This window comes from Mobula birostris, chromosome 8 (assembly GCF_030028105.1).
Source record: "Mobula birostris isolate sMobBir1 chromosome 8, sMobBir1.hap1, whole genome shotgun sequence".
NCBI classification, from domain to species: Eukaryota; Metazoa; Chordata; class Chondrichthyes; order Myliobatiformes; family Myliobatidae; genus Mobula; species Mobula birostris.
In genome coordinates, this window is record NC_092377.1 from 91,614,093 (window position 1) to 91,635,760 (window position 21,668).

The 21,668-nt window shown below is 44.1% G+C and overlaps 1 protein-coding gene across 1 annotated transcript in view; it reads right to left on the bottom strand.

Moving 5' to 3' along the window:
- The window catches only part of LOC140202015 (metabotropic glutamate receptor 1-like), a 195,872-nt gene extending 192,743 nt beyond the window's left edge, over window positions 1-3,129 (bottom strand). The window contains exon 1 of the mRNA XM_072266881.1: window positions 2,394-3,129. Coding sequence (XP_072122982.1) covers window positions 2,394-3,129 — 736 coding nt within the window. The remainder of the gene's footprint in view (window positions 1-2,393) is intronic.
- Window positions 3,130-21,668: the final 18,539 nt, after the last annotated feature.

Sequence of the window (21,668 nt, forward strand, 5' to 3'; positions counted from 1 at the left end):
TTCTACAGATGCATGGTAGGGAGCATTCTGACTGGCTGCACCATCATCTGGTATGGAGGGGCCACAGCACAGGACTGGAGAAAGCTGCAGAGGCTTGCGGATTCAGCTAGCTCCATCATGCGCACTAGCCTTCCCACCACTGAGGACATCTTTAAAAGGCCATGCCCCAAAAAGGCAACATCCATCTTTAAGGAACCCCATCACCCTGGACATGTTCTTTTCTTATTACTACCACGAGGGAGGGAGGAGGTACAGGAGCCTGAAGATACACACTCATGTTTTAGGGGCAGCTTCTACCCTTCCACCGTCAGGCTTCTGAACAGACAATGAGCCCATGAACACTACCTCACCAGTTTGCTCTCTTTTTGCACTACATTTTAAAGTTTATTTATATGTATATATATTTTTTCTTACTATAATGTATAGTATATTTATCTATTACACCATAAAGCTGTCACAAACAACAAATTTTATGATGTATCACAGTGCTATTAAACCTGATTCTGATTCTAATTGTGAGGTACAGGTCTGCAAGTAAAGTGAAGGACTGGAAATGCTGAAGGCAACAAATAAACTCTCGGATCATAATCTTTGTAAGGTAAGGACGGCTCGTGCTCAGTTTAGTGCAAAACACGCAGACAGCCGACAAGTCCATTACTTTAAACTGTGAGACACGGGGAGATGAGCATGGGGTGAGTGAGGTAATTGAGAAACTGGGTGGAGCGCAATATGTTCATGTGAAGAAGGTGCATCAGCTGATGCTGAGGTGGGGACAGCGGGTTAAAACAGAACCTTCTCGGTCACTCTCATGAAGGATGAGCCAGTGTCTATTACGATTTCCCGATGCAATGATTGGGATTTCCTATTCTAGCAGAATCCTGGAAAGGTAACCAGACAGCAGGCATTCTCTAGTCCCCTGGCCTGGCTCTGTCCCCACCCATGGGGTAAACTCCTCGGGTGGAGTCGTCTTTCATTCAACAGGGAGCACTTTGCAGACTGGTGCAGGAAGTGGCCTAACCTGCCCCTCCATATTCCCTCCGGATCATGCACAACTCTGACATGGGGTGTGCCCCAGCAGCTGAGCCCACGCTCGATAGTTTGCTGCTTTACCGTACCACGGAGCACATTCCCCACATCAACACAAGGCAAAGGTTCAGACCCAGCTTCTCAGGTGCAGTGGGGAATAGATAAGAATATCTAACCTTGCCAGAAATATCCTCAGCTCAGTAATAGTTTTTTTTTTGGACGTGATGAAGTAGGATTCTTGTTACGGCAATTGAGGTCAGCTCAAGAAGTTGTAAGGTATATATCTTTTAAACTGTCAAAAATTTTATGTAGCTCAAGGGCTTAAAATTAATGAGATCAACATGCCTGCACAGCTGAGGTTTTTCAGAAGGCTTGGAAGGTGACCTCTGCTTGAGGAAAGGTTGGAATCCAGTCAGGAGCCCACCTGGCCCTCCAACAGAAACTCACCTGGGGCAATGAGAGGTCTGTAATAATGCAGCCTGCAGTATACCCGTTGTAGTCGAGGTGCGGCAACCGTCTGTCCCTGTCAGAAATCCCTGCCATTTTAACCAGGTGCCAGCACAGTCACAAGACAACTCAGTTTAACATAATAGCGCCAGTTACACTGGCGACTCAGACTAGAATACACTCTGTTGAAAGTTCTGACTTAGGGCCCCTGACATGCAACTTTAGCTACTTCCCTGTCCACAGAAACTGCCCAGCTTGCTGAGTATTTCCCAGGAATGTCTGGGCACATCCTAAGGCTGGTAATTGGGATGGGTGTAGATGGGAAGAAAGGTTGATGTGAACGCGTTGGGCCGAAGGGTTCGTTTCTGTGTCCTTATGACTTGTAAGGGTCTTTGTAATTGTAATGGACTCTAACTGTATGGCTATAATTCAGACTGTCAGCATCTGCGTGATGTATATGCTTTTCATTTCGAGTACATTTCAACGACCAGGCTCGAGGTTTACTTAACGAACTTACGCATGACCTAATTAAGAAGTTGCAAGTCACTAGTGCGCAGTTATACAACTGGCCGTGTTCTGCAGAACAGTCAGATAACGGGGATTGAGAGCTTTGCGCATAATGCACAGAGCAATAACACTTCCAACAATACCAGTGACAATCGGGAAGGCAACACAGATACTTGCAGATACTTTGGTGTCTGGAGCCGAGTTGCAATTCTCTCGTTTTTTTAAAACTATTATTCTAAATTCTTCATGCTTCTGTTTATCCCGTACAGCACCAAAATTGAGAAACTATCTCCAAACCTTGCCAAAACTCTATGCGCCAGTTACCAAGTTATACTGTAGTTCTATCGGCGATACAAGTTAGTCCCGCAGCCGTGTGAAACTAAAGCGTACACAAGCAACGCACTCCACTTTACCTTCAGTGTGAACGGCAGACACATAGGTCCAGTTGTACCTCTGCACGATGTCCAGCATTGCTCGGGCCTGAAGGGTATCTGAGGGTACAACTCTCAGGAAATATTGAAACAGTGTCTTGTCGCTCAAGTCGATGCTAGTGGCCGAGTAGGCGATCTGGGGAATATTGAAGAGCTGCAACAGGTTCTGCACCTGAATGGCCACAGAACTGGAACCTGGCCCAATCACCCCAGCGATGGGGGTCTTGGTTTTCGCACCCGCGACTGGTCCTTCCAGGCACTGGGTGAGCCCATCCCTCTCGTTCCTCATGGAGATGAGGGAGTCGCGGATGAACTCGATGCTCTGCTCCAGGGCAACTGACGAGTGCCAGCACGAGTCCCTGATCTCACAACCCAGAGTGATGTTGGGCAGGAGATTGTGGTTGGCGTTGATCATGTCCAGAGTGTGAAACATGGCTTCTACCCTTTGGATCCCATACTGCTCCCGAATCTCTCCACACTTCCTCTCAGGCACTTTCTCGGCCGGGGGCTGGTGGTGCACAGAGAAGAGAGCGCCAATAATCACATCACCGTCCTTGCGAGCTACCGAGCGCTGAGCCGTGTTCATGGACAGTAGAACTCTCTTGCCCGCCTCATGTTCCTTGGCGCTGGGGGTCAGCGGGATAAAGAATAACCAAAGGGCCACGATTTCAAAGCAAGGATTCCTGCTGTTGCTCAGGCCGCTCTTCATGGCTATCATCTCACCAGACACATTGAGACGGAAGGTTTAGTATTCGCAAAGGGCTTTCAGTCTGTGGAAACGCGCCATTGAGGCTGAAAAAGAAGTCATCAAGGTGATATTAGAGCATGCGTGCAACATAGAACAGTACAGCATAGGCCCTTCGGCTACTACGACCACGTCTAACACAATGCCACATTTAACTAATTCTCTCCTCTCTGCACGCGATCAATATCTGTGCATTCATGAGCCCATCTAAAAACCTCTTCAACGCCTCCATCGTGTCTGCTGCCACTACTATAGCTGGCAGTCCGTTGCAGGCACCTAGCTCTCCCTACGTAAAACAAAAGTTGTCCCACAACCTCCTTTAAACTTCCCCCCTCTCACCTTCAATGCATGTTCTTTAGTATTTATCAGACAGAGCACCGGGAAGGACGAGACTAACTGCGGCTCTCTGTACCATGAGGGAGTTTTCCATCAGTCTTGATGAAGGGTCCCACATCTGAACCATTAAATTGTTTATCTGCTCAAACAGATTCTGAGTTTTTCCCCCGGGTTTCTTTTTTTAATTTTTTATTCAAGCTCTTTGTTACAGCCTTTGTCGGGGAATCGCTGATTAACCAAATCTTATTTCTCCCGCTCGGGGGCAAGGTGATTTACGAGTACAAAAATGCCCCTAAAATGTCGAATCAAGTTTTAAAAAATTAGGTTAAATATAGGGAATGAAGATTTTAGAATAATAGCTTTTAAAAAGACAAGCGAATAGCAACTCGGCTCCAGACACCAAAGTATCTTCATGGTGAAGATGTCAAATCAAGCCGCGGATTGAGTACAGACAGGCCGGAGAACATAACCATCGCCGATTTATGTTTAAACCTGGGCCAGTGCAGATTAGAAGAAACAACTGTATAATCATCAGTGCTATCAATTGGAGTCCAACAAATGGATTGTACAAAGGTATTTGGAATTAGTAACACTTTCTAAAATCGCGGAATTACAAACAAAAGTCATCCAAGATTCATTTAAGTGATTACAAGAGATATTTTGTAACCATTCCAAGTGCAAGACAGAATGGAGCGAGGAGATTCTGGGCAAAATCGCGCACTGTAGCTTAGATACACCAAGATAATGCCATTAATATCTTGGCTCTCCTTACAAATCCTTCCAGCCACATTTACCGAATTTAAAAAACGCAGTTTTTGATCCCAGTTTCCCCCATGTTAAGGCATGATCCCGCTAACTCTACTTTTGAACGTGGTGGTATGATGGATGCAGGTTCCCATGCACTGTAATGTATTGGTTCTTACTGGTCATCGTTTGGATAAATCAGCACCAAGGCTAGCGCAACTCTGTCACAAAGACCAACCGTTTGCTGGCTCTCCATCACCAAACAGCCCGGAATTAGAGAATGAGGTTAGAAACCTACCTGCGATCATGCAACATCCACACGCCTTGCGAACCAGGAGTACCCTGCCTTCTGCCAGCTCTCAGTCGTATTAGGGCAGGTCTATCGCGCGAAGCTGCTTTGCTTCAACACTTCTGCCCCCTGTCTTACACTCCACCTCATTGCAAAGCTGAAATCAGGTCATTTACACCGACATCGTTCATGTGTTCCGAATCACACACGGCTGAAAGCAGAGGGACGCCGCTCGCAGCAGAAGCTCATGTGCCCGAAAGGGCCTGAACATCACCCCTCCTGTCTCCTGACACCGGGTGAATAGCAATTATGATTTTTTATTGATAAAAAAGAAACATATTTGCTATCTGCACACGGAAAACTTCAGCACTAATTTAATCCTTTGGCAAACTTGCAGTGGAAAATCATGCTTTACAGCAAGGCTCTCGTTAAAGTAAAACCCTGAGCGGAATAACCTGGTCTCCAAGAGCAACTGTTCCTGGTGGTTAGAAATGCCCCAATTTCTCAGCATGCTGGTAACGCGATTGAACAGAACTCAATGTCCAAAGGTCGAATACCTATTCAGTCAGTTACAACGATGCCTTGCCATCAGCAGAATTGAATACGCTAATGTGAGGAGTTTCCGTGGGCAAAACTAATAAAATAATTTGAAATATTAAACAATAATCTGAAGTCTGCTATTGTGCCGAATTCTATTTATAAAGCACTAGTTAGTTCTGAGCTGGAGTATTGTTTCCAGATCTGGACACTTTCCTCCCAGAACGATTTCAAAGTCCTAGGGTGGGACGCACGAGATTTAATACAATGGTGCTGAAATGAGAGACTTAGTCATAGTTACAGTTCGGAAATTGGCCCTTATACTTGCCTGCCGTTGGCTCATATCCCTCTAAACCTCATTTTAATTCATTGTAATTTTGGAAGAGCTGGGATACTTACCGCTATGCTAGAACATAGAAGATTAAGGGAAAATGAATTGTTATCCTCAAAATTGTGGCAGATAGTGAGAGATTGTTGCCTGTCATTGACAAGATTATACCATTTATTTTTAAAATTGTGGCTGAAAGAGTTGGAGGAAATATAAAAGAAAAAAAGTTAAGCAGTAAAGGCCTTTGACAAAGTCCCATATGGGAGGCTGGTTAAGAAGGTCCAGTCGTTCGGCATTCAGGGTGAGGTAGAAAATTGGAATTGACATTGGCTTTGCAAGATAAGCCGAAGAGTGGTAGTAGAGGGTTGCCTTTCTGACTGGAAGCCTCTGACCAATGGTGTGCTGCAGGCCTAGTGCAGGCTCCGTTGTTGATTGTATCTATATCAATGATCTGGTTGGTCATGTGGTAAACTGGATCAGCAAATGTGCAGATGACAACAAGACTGAGGCGCAGTGTACAGCAAACGAGTCTATCAAAGCTAGCAGAAGGATCTGGATCAACCGGAAAAATGGGCTAAAAATAGCAGATGGAAATTAATGTAGGTAAGTGTGAGGTTAAAAGTTCAAAGTATATTTATTATCATAGTAGATATACGTCAGCATATACAACCCTAAGATTCGTTTTCCTGTGGGCATTCTCAATAAATCCATAATAGAATAATAACCATAATAGAATCAATGAAACACTACACCAACTTGGGTGTCCAACCAGTGGGCAAAAGACAACAATGTGCAAATAGAAAAAGAAAGAACTGATAATAAATAAGCAATAAATATCAAGAACATGAGATGAAGTGTCATAGAGAAATGGTCATTGTCTTGGAAGTTTGATCAAAGAAGAATGGATTTTCAGTTTCTGGGTTCATTGAGGGGAGAAGAGGAGACTCCAGCCCCAGTCTTTCATTGAATTGTGGGAATGGCAACAGAGGGCTAGAAGATTGCAAGTACTGTGCTTCCTTTTTGAAATATATTACAAACCAATTAGACAAATATTGGTGCTGGGAACAGCTTTAGTGACAATAATCCATGACTAAATTAATTGACGTTTGGAATCTTTAGTAAATGAAAACCAGCAGTGACTGGTTGATGGCAAATCACGGATGACTGACTTTATGGAGTTTCTTGATGAAGTATTTTACAAGGATGATGAGGATATTACAGGTGATACCGTGCATATCGACTTACAAAGGATTTTTATAAATTATCACCAGATGCATTTGTTGGCATAGATGGAAAAGTGACTAAGGCGCAGAAAGCAGGGAGTAATTGTGGGTGGTTGATTTTAGACTGAGCTTTACTGTGGTGTCTCCCAGGGGAAGAATTAGGCTCATTGCTCTTTTTTGATACATACTAATGATCAACACTTCATGTGCCTACACTGCTGTCAAAGTCAAAGTCAGGATTACTTTCACTCTCAGAAACCATGCATTAGGATTCCCACAGACTGTTTTTGCTGGTATAGGTGACCCTTTGCTACTCAGTGCATTTCCAGCCAGCTACTCTTGCACTGAACTAGGACCATAAGACCATAAGACTTAGGAGCAGAATTAGGTCGTTTGGACTATTGATCCTGCTCCAGCATTTCATTATAGCTGATTTATTATCCTTTTGAACATCAGCCTCCTGCCTTCTCCCTATAACCTTTCACACCCTTGCTAATCAAAAATCAATCAACCTCCGCTTTAAGTATATCAAATGACATGGCCTCCACAGCTATCTGGCAATGAATCCCACAGATCAACCATCCTCTGGCTAAAGAACTTCCTCTCATCTCCGTACTAAAGGGACATCCTTGTATTCTGAGATTACACGCTCTGGTCCTAGACTCTCCCCGAATAGTAAACATCCTCTCTACGTCCACTCAATCTGGGCCTTTCAATATTTGATAGGTTTCAATGAGATCCCTTCTTACAGCCCAGAGCCATCAAATGCTTCTCAGACATTAACCATTTCATTTCCAGGATTCTAGTGAACCTGCTCTGGACCCTCTCCAACACCGGCACATCCTTTCTTAGATAAAGGGCCCAAAATTGCTCAAAATAATCCAAGTGCAGTCTCACCAATGCCTTATAAAGCCTTAGATTTTCACCTAAGTCCTCTGGTCCTCTTGAAATGAACACTAACATTGTATTTGCCTTCCTTACCACTACTCAACTTGCAAATTAACCCTTAGGAAATCCTGCAAGGGAACTCCCAAGACCTTTTGCACCATTAATCTCCGAATTTGCTCACTATTTAGGAAATAGTCTATGCCTTTATTCCTGCGACCAATGTGCACCACCATACACTTCCCTGCACTGTATTGTATCTGCCACTTCTTTGCCCATTCTCCCAATCTGTCTATGTCCTTCTGCAGACTTCCTGCTTCCTCATCATTACCTTACCCTCCATCTATCTTTGTATCTTCTGCAAACCTGGCCACAAAGCCATCAGTTCCTTCATGCTCATCATTTGCATATAATGTGAAAAGAAGCAATCCCAACACTGTCCCCCGTGCAACACCACTAGTCACCTGCAGCCCCTTATTCCCACTCTTAACCTCCCGCTAGCCAACTAGCATGATGAAACCTGATGCCGTGGTGAGCTGAGGTGGAAGATCAGCCATGGTCTTGTTGAGCGGCACTGCAGGCTCAAATGGCTGGATGGGATTCTCTTGCTTCTATTTCTATGGATGTCATTCTTTTCCATAAATCAGAGGAGGTGCAGACATAGGTGTTGGTCCAATCAGAAACAAGGGAAAATCTGCAGATGCTGGAAATCCGAGCCACACACACAAAATACTGGAGGAACTCAGCAGGCCAGGCAGCACCTATGGAAAAGAGTACAGTCAATGTTTCGGGCCGAGACCCTTCAACGTGTACTGGTATTGGTACAGTGAAAAGCTTGTCTTGCAAACTGTTCATGCAGATCAATCAAGTCATTACCTAGTGTATAGAGGTAGAACAGGGGCTTCTGGAGTCCATGGGCCTCTTTCTTAAAGGTATTGGTCCATGGCATAAAAAGATTGTGAACCCCTGAGGCAGAACAAGGTAAAACAATAAGAATGCAGAATAAAGTGTAAAAGCTACCAAAAAAGTGCAGTGCAGTTAAACAATATAGTGAACGATCACAACAAGGTAGAGTGTGAGGCTGAGTTCATTTTATCATCCAACAGGCCTATTTAGTAATGACACAAGAGACTGCAGAGGCTGGAATCTGGAGCAAAGGCAAACTTTAGGAGGATCTCAGTGGGTCAAGCAGCATCTGCGGAGGGAAATGGGCAGTCAATGTTTTGGGTTGAGATCCTTCATCAGGATTGAAAGAGTACAGGGGAAAACAGCCAGTAGAAAAATGAGGGTGAAAGGGTGGGGCAAGATCTGGGTGGACCCCAGTGAGGAAGGGTGATAGGCAGAAGGAGGAGGGAAGAGTGGAAATAGTGACAGAGCCTGAGAGGTGATAGATAGAGGCAACAAAGGGCTGGTAGGAAAGAAAGCTGGAGTGTGGAACCATTTAAGGGAGGTGGGATGGGCAAACAGGAACAAATGGAGAAATGAACCTGCTGGTTGGAATGTTTCAATGATGAGCAAATGGGATGTTTGGGCGAGGAGAAAAAAAAACTAGATGGACTTGAGATGTTCCGGAGTCATGAAGGGCTTTGATATAGGAGCTACAGAGAAATTGTTTCAATTGATAGACAATAGACAATAGGTGCAGGAGTAGGCCATTCGGCCCTTCGAGCCAGCACTGCCATTCACTGTCATCATGGCTGATCATCCACAATCAGTACCCTGTTCCTGCCTTCTCCCCATATCCCTTGACTCCGCTATCTTTAAGAGCTCTATCTAACTCTTTCTTGAAAGAATCCAGAGAGTTGGCTTCCACTGCCTTCTGAGGCAGAGCATTCTACAGATCCACAACCCTTGGTGTGAAAATGTTTTTCCTCAACTCCGTTCTAAATGGTCTACCCCTTATTCTTAAACTGTGGCCTCAAGTTCTGGACTCCCCCAACATCGGGAACATATTTCCTGCCTCTAGCGTGTCCAATCCCTTAATAATCTTATATGTTTCAATCAGATCCCCTCTCACCCTTCTAAATTCCAGAGTATACAAGACCAGTCGCTCCAATCTTTCAACATATGACATTCCCACCATCCCTGGAATTAACCCAGTGAACCTACACTGCACTCCCTTCATAGCAAGAACGTCCTTCCTCAAATTTGGAGACCAAAACTGCACACAATACTCCAGGTGGGGTTTCATCAGAGCCTTGTACAACTGCAGAAGGACCTCTTTGCTCCTATACTCAACTCCCCTTGTTATGAAGGCCAACATGCCATTAGCTTTCTTCACTGCCTGCTGTACCTGTATGCTTACTTTCAGTGACTGATGAACAAGGACACCCAGATCTCATTGTACTTCCCCTTTTCCTAACTTGACACCATTCAGATAGTAATCTGCCTTCCTGTTCTTGACACCAAAGTGGATAACCTCACATTTATCCATGCTAAACTGCATCTGCCATGCATCTGCCCACTCACCCAACCTGTCCAAGTCACCCTGCATTCTCATAACATCCTCCTCACATTTCACACTGCCACCCAGCCTTGTGTCATCTGCAAATTTGCTAATGTTACTTTTAATCCCTTCATCTAAATCATTAATGTATGTTGTAAATAGCTGCAGTCCCAGCACCAAACCTTGCGATATCCCACTAGTCACTGCCTGCCATTCTGAAAAGGACCCGTTAATCCCTACTCTTTGTTTTCTGTCTGCCAACCAATTTTCTATCCATGTCAGTACCCTACCCCCAATACCATGTGCTCTAATTTTGCCCACTAACTGCGACCTTATCAAAGGCTTTCTGAAAGTCCAGGTACACTACATCCACTGGCTTTCCCATGTCCATTTTCATAGTTACATCCTCAAAAAATTCCAGAAGATTAGTCAAGCATGATTTCCCCTTCGTAAATCCATGCTGACTCGGACCTATCCTGCTACTGCTATCCAAATATGCTGCTATTTCATCTTTTATAATTGACTCCAGCATCTTCCCCACCACTGATGTCAGACTAACTGGTCTATAATTGCCTGTTTTCTCTCTCCCTCCTTTCTTAAAAAGTGGGATAATATTAGCTACCCTCCAATCCGCAGGAACTGATCCTGAATCTATAGAACATTAGAAAATGATTATCAATGCGCCCACGATTTCTAGAGCCACCTCCTTAAGTACCCTGGGATGCAGACCATCAGGCCCTGGGGATTTACCAGCCTTCAGTCCCATCAGTTTACCCAACACCATTTTCTGCCTGATGCAAATTTCCTTCAGTTCCTCTGTTACCCTAGGTCCTCTGGCCACTATTACATCTGTGAGATTGTTTGTCTTCCCTAGTGAAGACAGATCCAAAGTACCTGTTCAGCTCGTCTGCCATTTCCTTGTTCCCCATAATAATTTCACCCGTTTCTGTCTTCGAGGGCCCAACTTTGGTCTTAACTAATTTTTTCCTCTTCACATACCTAAAGAAGCTTTTACTATTTTCCTTTATATTCTTGGCTAGCTTACCTTTGTACCTCATCATTTCCCCCCATATTGCCTTTTTAGTTATCTTCTGTTGCTCCTTAAAAGTCTCCCAATCCTCTGGCTTCCCGCTCATCCTTGCTATGTTATACTTCCTCTCTTTTATTTTTATACTGTCCTTGACTTCCCTTGTCATCCACAGTCGCCCCTTACTCCCCTTAGAATCTTTCTTCCTCTTTGGAATGAACTGATCCTGCACCTTCTGTATTATTCCCAGAAATACCTGCCATTGTTGTTCCACTGTCATCCCTGCGAGGGGATCTTACCAGACAATGCAGATTTAAGGGTAGTCAACAAAGGTGACATGGAGGTTTAAGTTCATTGAAACTAATTTGCAAATTGGACTTCACAATGCCTGCACAGAAACGTTAATACCTTGAATATGCATTCAAGGAAAGGAAGAAAATCAGGAGAATCTCTAGCCAACCTATTGACAATTTGGTCAACAATACTCCAGGGCAACTGAGTTAATACAGACAGAAATTCATTGCCTGATAGAATGGTGGGCAATGGTAACTTCCAAAAGGGGAAGATCAGCGAGGCTGAAAGGTTGGTACAAGGGTGACTGAAAAGAAGCAGAGGCGTGCACTAATCTAATAGCTCTTTGAAGCAAGCAGGTTGATGTATGATAGTATACGGCTTATTTTTGTATGTGTTGATTACTGAAACCTATGTGGAATAATTGGATAGCACATAGATAAAATGCAGAATAGTCTGCTACAGTGGTGAATGATTCAATGACAAGATAACATAATGAGGAGAAAATGGTCCCAGAGTAAAGGTCTCCTTACTATCAATTTAACATTTTAGTTCATGAATTTAAAATTACTTTGTAATTCTTCAATAGCTTACATCTTGTTCTAATTATTAATAATTGGACTGTGTGATTCAGCCATGGATGTAGCTATGACAATTGTATATTTAAATGTAGTATTGTTTGTTTAAAATTCTCGATATGTAGCAAAAAGACGCCACAAGTTCAAAGCAGTTGTCATTTATCTGCTGTGTTGTGCTTCAGGGGTACATTGTCCCTCTCTGAATCTTCACGTGAGCATTCTTGTCAATGCGACCGAATTCTCATTCACTTTTTCATTCAAAAATAAAAGCACTAACTTATGACACCGAAAATGAGGTAAAAGACACAAACATTTTGCTCTTCAAGCCTTTTTTAATGGTTTATACATATTTATATGTTGCAAGATATCGTGAATTTTCAAGGCCTAAATTAAAGCTTATGAAATCTATTTATTTAATTATTTATTTTTAGTTGGTGGTACAACGTGGAACGGGATCATCCAGCCCAAAGAACAACGCTAACCAGCAACCCACCTATTTAACCTTAGCCTAATCACGGGACAATTTACCTACTAGTTAACCAACTGACCTACTAACTAGTACATCTTTGGAGTTTGGGAGGAAACCAGAGCACCTGGAGGAAACCCACACTTTCATGGGAAGGAACGTACAAACTCCTTACAGATGACGTCAGAACTGAACGCCGAACCCTGATGCCCCAAGCTGTAATAGCATTGCGCTAACTGCTACACTACCGTGGCACACAATATTTGTAACTTCCTTTGGTAAACTGGAGCATCAAATGTATACTGAACAGAACAGCTATGGGATACTGCTGACTAATAGCAAAACACAGCTTGGACAGGCACCAGAGGTTGGGACATGGTATTGCAGTTGTACAAGACATCAGTGAGCCCACAGCTGGAGTAATGTGTAGAGCTTTGGCTACCCGCCTCAGTAGAAAAGGTGTCGTTAACCTGGAAACAGTGCAAAGAAAATTTATGATAATGTTGCCAGGATTTGAGGACTTGAGCTCCAGGGAGGGGCTGGGCAGGCTAGGACTTTGCTTCCTGGGGCACTGGAGACTGAAGGGTGACATTATAGAGGTGAATAAAATTATGAGGGGCACAGATCGAGTCTGTCCCCCAGGTGCCCCCAGGTAAAGGGAATTAAAAGCTAAAGTATAGAAGTTTAAGGTGAGTGGAGAAAGATTTAAACAGGATCTGAGGCACAGCTTCTTCACGCAGAGCGCGGTGCATGTTTGAAACAAGCTGCCAGAAGAAATGGTTGAAGCACGTACAATAACAATATTTAAAAGACACGGACAGGTATGTGGTGAGGAAAGGTTATGGGTAGATGCAAATGATAGGCAAATGGGACTAGTTTAGATGTGTGTCTTGCTCAGCATGGATGAATTGGGCCAAAGGGCCTGTTTCTGTGCTGTATAGTTCCGTGACCCTGGTGATATCAGTACCAGTGGTCCTTGATTTCACTGCCCCTCCTGCTAGAGATGTTGGATTTCTTGTCACACTGTACCCGTGACCTTGGAGCTGCTCACTCAGTCTGCCTCCACCCGCAAGGGCATCCATCCAGTGTTTCTATCCTTCCTTGTCCAGCTGGACTCCTCTCCACTACATCCAGCAGCGTCCCCCGCTCTACGGCAGGCAACACCTTCGTCCCCCATCCTTGCTGCCTGCCATCACTGTTCAGTGCCAACTTCCTGTAAAGTTCTGCCAATGGACCCAGGCTGGCCCAGAAATACACTCTAGCTCAAGGTCAGCCCTAAGTCGGACTGCCATGCTTGCACGCGAGTACACTCCTTTTAGCATGCTCGCATGTGTGTGTTTACATATAATGTACAGATGTGTGTATACAAATAGATGTGGCCATTTGCCATATTACTGTGGTGCTCTTGGGTCATTTATTACAAAAACATTGCATGGTTATAGATGAGAACACTAATTGCAATCTGTTAAGCACTGACCGTCAGCAGGTATCTGACATATTAAACCAGTCCATCTGCTGAGCACTCAGGTGAAGCACCCCAGGAGAGGTATCTGTTCATACCAGACATCTTTGAAGAATATATATAAAAACTATTGATTTCCATGCACTAAAACACAGTTCTAGAAAGAAGTGTTTATTTACAAAACAAATTTAGAAAAGGCGGCAGTAAATATCCCTAACGCAACGTGCAACTGTTAGTTTAATTGCAAAGCCACTGGGAGTCTTGAAGTAGCATTTGATTCTGTTGGATGTTAGTGAAGTATTCCCACTGCAACGAGTGGCTCAAAGTTTAGCCCAGCCTGTTTGAAAGCATACCTGTAGACGTGATTATTTTTAAGCTGAAGCAAAGGCATGGCAATGAAACTGGACAGGAACAGGAGAGATAACCAAATAGTTGGATACACACTGAAATTTCTCGGGAAGATCTTAAGAGGAGAGCAAGACTTTGTAGAGGATAGTGGAGGTAGAGTTTAGCGACTAACAAGCTCATCATAAGACCATAAGAATTAGGAGCAGAAGTAGGCCATTTGGCCCATTGAGTCTTCTCCACCATTCAATTATGGCTGATTTATTATCCCTCTCAATCATATTCTCCTGCCTTCTCCCCATAACCTTTGACACCCTTCCTAATCAAGAACCTATCAGCCTCTGCTTTCAATATACCCACAATAGTCTGTGGCAATGAATTCCACAGATTTGCCACCTCTTAGCTGAAGAAATTCTTCCTCATCTCTGTTCTATTCTGAGGTTCTGCCCTCTCATCCTAGACTCCCCCACTATAGGAAACATCCTCTCCACGTCTACTATATCTATGCCTTTCAATATTGGATAGATTTCAAAAAGGGATACCCTCCTCATTCTTCTGAACTCAAAGACAATAATAGACAATAGACAATAGACAATAGGTGCAGGAGTAGGCCATTCAGCCCTTCAAGCCAGCACCGCCATTCACTGTGATCATGGCTGATCATCCACAATCAGTACCCTTTTCCTGCCTTCACCCCATATCCCTTCACTCCGCTATCTTTAAGAGCTCTATCTAACTCTTTCTTGAAAGAATCCAGAGAATTGACCTCCACTGCCTTCTGAGGCAGAGCATTCCACAGATCCACAACTCTCTGTGTGAAAAGTTTTTCCTCAACTCCGTCCTAAATGGTCTACCCCTTATTCTTAAACTGCGGCCTCAAGTTCTGGACTCCTCCAACATATCGGGCACATGTTTTCATGGTCTGATCAGGGACAATCAGCATGGCTTTGTGAAGGGCAGATCGTGTCTAACAAGCCTGATAGAGTTCTTTGAGGAGGTGACCAGGCATATAGATGAGGGTAGTGCAGGGGGTGTGATCTATATGGATTTTAGTAAGGCATTTGACAAGGTTCCACACAGTAGGTTTATTCAGAAAGTTAGAAGGCATGGGATCCAGGGAAGTTTGGCCAGGTGGATTCAGAATTGGCTTGCCTGCAGAAGGCAGAGGGTGGTGGTGGAGGGAGTACATTCAGATTGGAGGATTGTGACTAGTGGTGTCCCACAGGATCTGTTCTGGGACCTCCACTTTTCGTGATTTTTATTAACGACCTGGATGTGGGGGTAGAAGGGTGGGTTGGCAAGTTTGCAGATGACACAAAGGTTGGTGGTGTTGTAGATAGTGTAGAGGATTGTCAAAGATTGCAGAGAGACATTGATAGGATGCAGAAGTGGGCTGAGAAGTGGCAGATGGAATTCAACTCGGAGAAGTGTGAGGTGGTACACTTTGGAAGGACAAACTCCAAGACAGAGTACAAAGTAAATGGCAGGATACTTGGTAGTGTGGAGGAGCAGAGGGATCTCGGGGTACATGTCCACAGATCCCTGAAAGTTGCCTCACAGGTGGATAGGGTAGTTAAGAAAGCTTATGGGGTGTTAGCTTTCATAAGTCGAGGGATAGAGTTTAAGAGTCGTGATGTAATGGTGCAGCTCTATAAAACTCTGGTTAGGCCACACTTGGAGTATTGTGTCCATTTCTGGTCACCTCACTATAGGAAGGATGTGGAAGCATTGGAAAGGGTACAGATGAGATTTACCAGGATGCTGCCTGGTTTAGAAAGTATGCATTATGATCAGAGATTAAGGGAGCTAGGGCTTTACTCTTTGGATAGAAGGAGGATGAGAGGAGACATGATAGAGGTGTACAAGATAATAAGAGGAATAGATAGAGTGGATAGCCAGCGCCTCTTCCCCAGGGCACCATTGCTCAATACAAGAGGACATGGCTTTAAGGTAAGGGGTGAGAAGTTCAAGGGGGATATTAGAGGAAGGTTTTTTACTCAGAGAGTGGTTGGTGTGTGGAATGCACTGCCTGAGTCAGTGGTGGAGGCAGATACACTAGTGAAGTTTAAGAGACTACTAGACAGGTATATGGAGGAATCTAAGGTGGGGGCTTATATGGAAGGCAGGGTTTGAGGGTCGGCACAACATTGTGGGCCGAAGGGCCTGTACTGTGCTGTATTATTCTATGTTCTATGTTTTCTGCCTCTATCGTGTCCAATCCCTTAATAATCTTATATGTTTCAATCAGATCCCCTCTCATCCTTCTAAATTCCAGTGTATATAACCCCAGTCGCTCCAATCTTTCAACATATGACAGTCCCGCCATCCCGAGAATTAACCTCGTGAACCTACGCTGCACTCCCTCAATAGCAAGAAAATCCTTCCTCGAATTTGGAGACCAAAACTGTACACAATACTCCAGGTGTGGTCTCACCAGGGCCCTGTACAACCGCAGAAGGACCTCTTTGCTCCTATACTCAATTCTCCTTGTTATGAAGGCCAGCATGCCATTAGCTTTCTTCACTGCCTGCTGTACCTGTATGCTTACTTTCAGTGACTGATGAACAAGGACACCCAGATCTCGTTGTACCTTCCCTTTCCCTAACTTGACACCATTCAGATAGTAATCTGCCTTGCTGTTCTTGACACCAAAGTGGATAACCTCACATTTATCCACATTAAACGGCATCTGCCATGCATCTGCCCACTCACCCAACCTGTCCAAGTCACCCTGCATTCTCATAGCATCCTCCTCACATTTCACACTGCCACCCAGCTTTGTGTCATCTGCAAATTTGCTAATGTTACTTTTAATCCCTTCATCTAAATCATTAATGTATATCATTATTGTAAATAGCTGCGGTCCCAGCACCGAGCCTTGTGGTACCCCACTAGTCACCGCCTGCCATTCTGAAAGGGACCTATTAATCCCTACTCTTTGTTTGCTGTCTGCCAGCTAATTTTCTGTCCATGTCAGTATCCTACCCCCAATACCATTTGCTCTAATTTTGCACACTAACCTCCTATGTGGGACCTTATCAAAGGCTTTCTGAAAGTCCAGGTACACTACATCCACTGGCTTTCCTATGTCCATTTTCATAGTCACATTCTCAAAAAATTCCAGAAGATTAGTCAAGCATGATTTCCCCTTCATAAATCCATGCTGACTCGGACCTATCCTGCCATAGCTATCCAAACAAGCCACTATTTCATCTTTTATAATTGACTCCAGCATCTTCCCCGCCACTGATGTCAGACTAACTGATCTATAATTGCCTGTTTTCTCTCTCCCTCCTTTCTTAAAAAGTGGGATAACATTAGCTACCCTCCAATCCGCAGGAACTGATCCTGAATCTATAGAACATTGGAAAATGATTACCAATGCGCCGACGATTTCTAGAGCCACCTCCTTAAGTACCCTGGAGTGCAGACCATCAGGTCCTGGGGACTTATCAGCCTTCAGTCCCATCAGTTTACCCAACACCATTTTCTGCCTGATGCGAATTTCCTTCAGTTCCACTGTTACCCTAGGTCCTCTGGCCACTATTACATCTGGGAGATTGTTTGTGTCTTCCCTAGTGAAGACAGATCCAAAGTACCCGTTCAGCTCGTTTGCCATTTCCTTGTTCCCCATAATAATTTCACCCGTTTCTATCTTCGAGGGCCCAACTTTGGTCTTTACTAATTTTTTCCTCTTCTCATACCTAAAGAAGCTTTTACTATTTTCCTTTACATTCTTGGCTAGCTTACCTTCGTACCTCATCTTTTCCCCCCGTATTGGCTTTTTAGTTATCTTCTGTTGCTCCTTAGAAGTCTCCCAATCCTCTGGCTTCCCGCTCATCCTTGCTATGTTATACTTCCTCTCTTTTACTTTTATACTGTCCTTGACTTCCCTTGTCAGCCACGGTCACCTCTTACTCCCCTTAGAATCTTTCTTCCTCTTTGGAATGAACTGATCCTGCACCTTCTGTATTATTCCCAGAAATACCTGCCATTGTTGTTCCACTGTCATCCCTTCTAGGGTATCTTTCCAGTCAACTTTAGACCATAAGACCATAAGACAAAGGAGCAGAAGTCGGCCATTCGGCCCATCGAGTTGCTCTGCCATTTTATCATGAGCTGATCCATTCTCCCATTTAGTCCCACTCCCCTGCCTTCTCACCATAACCTTAGATGCCCTGGCTACTCAGATACCTATCAATCTCTGCCTTAAATACACCCAATGACTTGGCCTCCACTGCTGCCCATGGCAACAAATTCCATAGACTCACCACCCTCTGACTAAAAAAATTTCTTTGCATTTCTGTTCTGAATGGGCGCCCTTCAATCCTTAAGTTATGCTGTCTCGTGCTAGACTCCCCCATTATGGGAAACAACTTTGCCACATCCACTCTGTCCATGCCTTTCAACATTCGAAATGTTTCTATGAGGTCTCCCCTCATTCTTCTAAACTCCAAGGAATACAGTCCAAGAGCGGACAAACGTTCCTCATATGTTAACCCTCTCATTCCTGGAACTTTGGCCCGCTCCTCCCTCAACTCCAGTGAGTACCGGCCCAGAGCCATCAAATCATGCTGGTGATGGGGAGAAGGAAATGAGGAAAGGTCAGATTTGCTGAAGTACTTTTAGGGTTGAACAAGGTTGTAGTGGTAGGAATAAATATGATCAAACATAAGGATGAGGATTTATAAATCAAGGCTTTGACAGATAGGCTTCCTACATCAGGTTAGAAAGAACAAAGATGAAGGCTGATCGTGTAGCTGGGGTAATTGCAGCAAGGTTTTATAATTAGAACATAGAAACTAGAACATTACAGCACAGGAACTGGCCCAACAGCCCACAATGTTGTGCCAAATCAATTAAATCAGTAGTCAAATGACCAAATGAACTAATCCGTATGCCTCCAAAATGTCCATACCCTTCTATTTCCCTCACATTCATGTGTCTATCTAAACATCTGTTAGAAGTCCCTAATGTACCTGCCTCTACCACCACGCCAGGCAGCACATTCCAGTCCACAAATTTGTGGAAGGTTGCAGTTGAGATAGTCAGAGTCTCGAGGAAACCAAAGCCAGTAGGTAGAACTCCATGGCCACCCCACAGGATTGCACTTGCCTTTAGGACACTTTGGGGGGCTTAGAATGATGGGGGGGGGGGGAATGCAGACCGCTTGTCCACAGAAAGAAATAGAAGGCTGCGTAAGCAGGACTGAAAGGACACTGCAATCTGCAGTCCCGATGCACCAGTCCTCATCTGGGAGTTTGATCTGAAATACCAATGGTTCCTTTGCACCCAATAATGCTGCTCAGCCTGTGGAGTTCCTCTACCAACCTGTATTTTGGTTCACAGGAGAACTGGAAAAGCTGTGAGCTGGAGCAGAAAGAATGCAGTAATTCAACAGAAAAAGTAGTAATTTAGCGAAGTTTTCTGCCTGAAGAGAAGGGAGACATTGGACTGAAGCCAGGGATGCCACATGCACTCATACTGTTGGGAGACTGAAAGAATAAATTCTATATACAGTATATACAGCTGCTTATTATATTATATCCTCTTGTATATAGCAATCACTTTCCATGTTGAATATCTTAGTTAATTAAAATCTCATTTATTTTCTGTTTGATTTTCCTTAAATCGTCAAAATACTCTTTAGCTATTATCACTGATGCATCCAATTGCTTCCCCCAATTTTCGGATATTTAGTCCTCCCAGAAACAAGGTTGGGGCTGAGCTTACAAACAATTTGATGCATTACATGAATAGGCCTCCTCCTGTCAATCACTAAAAGAAGCCCTTGGTCTTTTCCCCATGCTACAAACTCAGAAAGTGCAGTGTTAAGACTGAGAACTGCATCTACCTGAGATGCAAAATGAATATCTGGTTAAACATCACATCCAAAAGACAGCACAATGCCCTGTCAGTAAATCACACAAATCTCAACAAATTACACTCAGTTGTTCATTCTGGGTCTTAAACCCGAAATAGTTGAGTCAAAATGGTTGTTGTGTTGCCAGTGGCTCCTTTGCACCCAATAATGCTGCTCGGCAATGGGTGTAGTGTGGTAGTGTCGTGGGTAGTGCTTGTCACTCTCACTTTCAGCTTCCACCGCTGGCTAGCAGTCTCGCGAAACGGAGAGCTGAATGTGTAAGTCTCTCCCTGCCGGTACACCGCCTCTCCAACACAAGCCTCATGTAGTGCCTCCTTGCTGGCGACACACTGAATCTGAACTCCCTTCGGACTCAGGCCGAAATACAGAGGACAGGGAGGAGGTCTGGCCCCTGCACACGTAGCATGCAGGCCCACCGGTGTGTGGATACCCCCTGGCGCTCGTGAACCAGAGCCCCAGCTATGGGTAAATAGCCCCACTGCCTTGTGTGCATCCTCGGCAGAGACGAGGGCCACAGGAGCAAACCCAGACAGCAAGTCCAGAGTGGAGCCCCTAAGGCAGCTGGACGTTATTGAACATCCCTCTGGAAACTCCTTCAGCCAGGCTGGTGCCAAACGTATTGCTTCATAAGCTTTCCTTTGAATTACACTGGTGAGGCTGAGAGGGGGATCTTGATGGCTGGGCATCTCAGGATCTCCATACTTTCTGCCCAGGCTTGTGATGATGATCAACATCACCCATTGTCCTTTGAGACAGACAGACAGATGCCAACCAACCAAACTCAAAATGTTCTAACTCCAAAGCAAAAGTACACTGAGCATAGCTGACAATTATTGGATTATTTTTAATCTGTTAGACACAATATATGAATAATAAACAAGAAAAAGTCTGCAGATAATGAAAATCTAATCCACATACAAAATGCTTGAGGAATTCAGCATGCCAGGCAGCATCTATGGAAGAGAGTACAGTCGTGGTATTGGGCTGAGACTCTGGTTGGCAGGGTCAAATTAGGCCCATAAGTTTGCATGGGCAATTTTTTATTTTAACTTTGAATGAAATTAAAGCAAAAGACCCCACAGATTACATGAAATAAACATTAGAGAAGTCAGTTGGCGCAGACAGGAAATAACAGAGATATAGGTGTCACTCCTATAGTTTTGGATATGGATACTGACAGCCAGTGGTTAGGGTGAAACGGAAATAATCAGATGGCTAGATGTAGATACAGTCAGTCCCCAATTTAAAATTACTCAATCATTTTATTTTCATTATAAATTTCAATTCCCATTTCTAAAATGAACCACACTTGCAAGTCATAAAGATGCAAGAAAACTGTCTCAATAGTCGAAGTCGTCCTGCAATGGTGCTGTTAAAAATGGCAATTTTGAATGAATAGAGACCAAAGTAATTTATCATGAAAAGAGTTCAGAGAAGATGTGAGTGAGCATTACTACTACTTACTTCATATTTGCGATCACTCAAGCGAAGTATGATGCTGTCCTGGGGGGATATTCCCTTAATGGAGAATGCCTGTGCATGACTTTGTCTAACATGGGGAGGCTGATATACAGGCAGTGATCATACAGTCTATGACAGATCGGGATCGGGGTCAGGGTCCATAGCATGGAATGCAACACGACTAGGGATCCTTCACTGATTCAGCCTTCC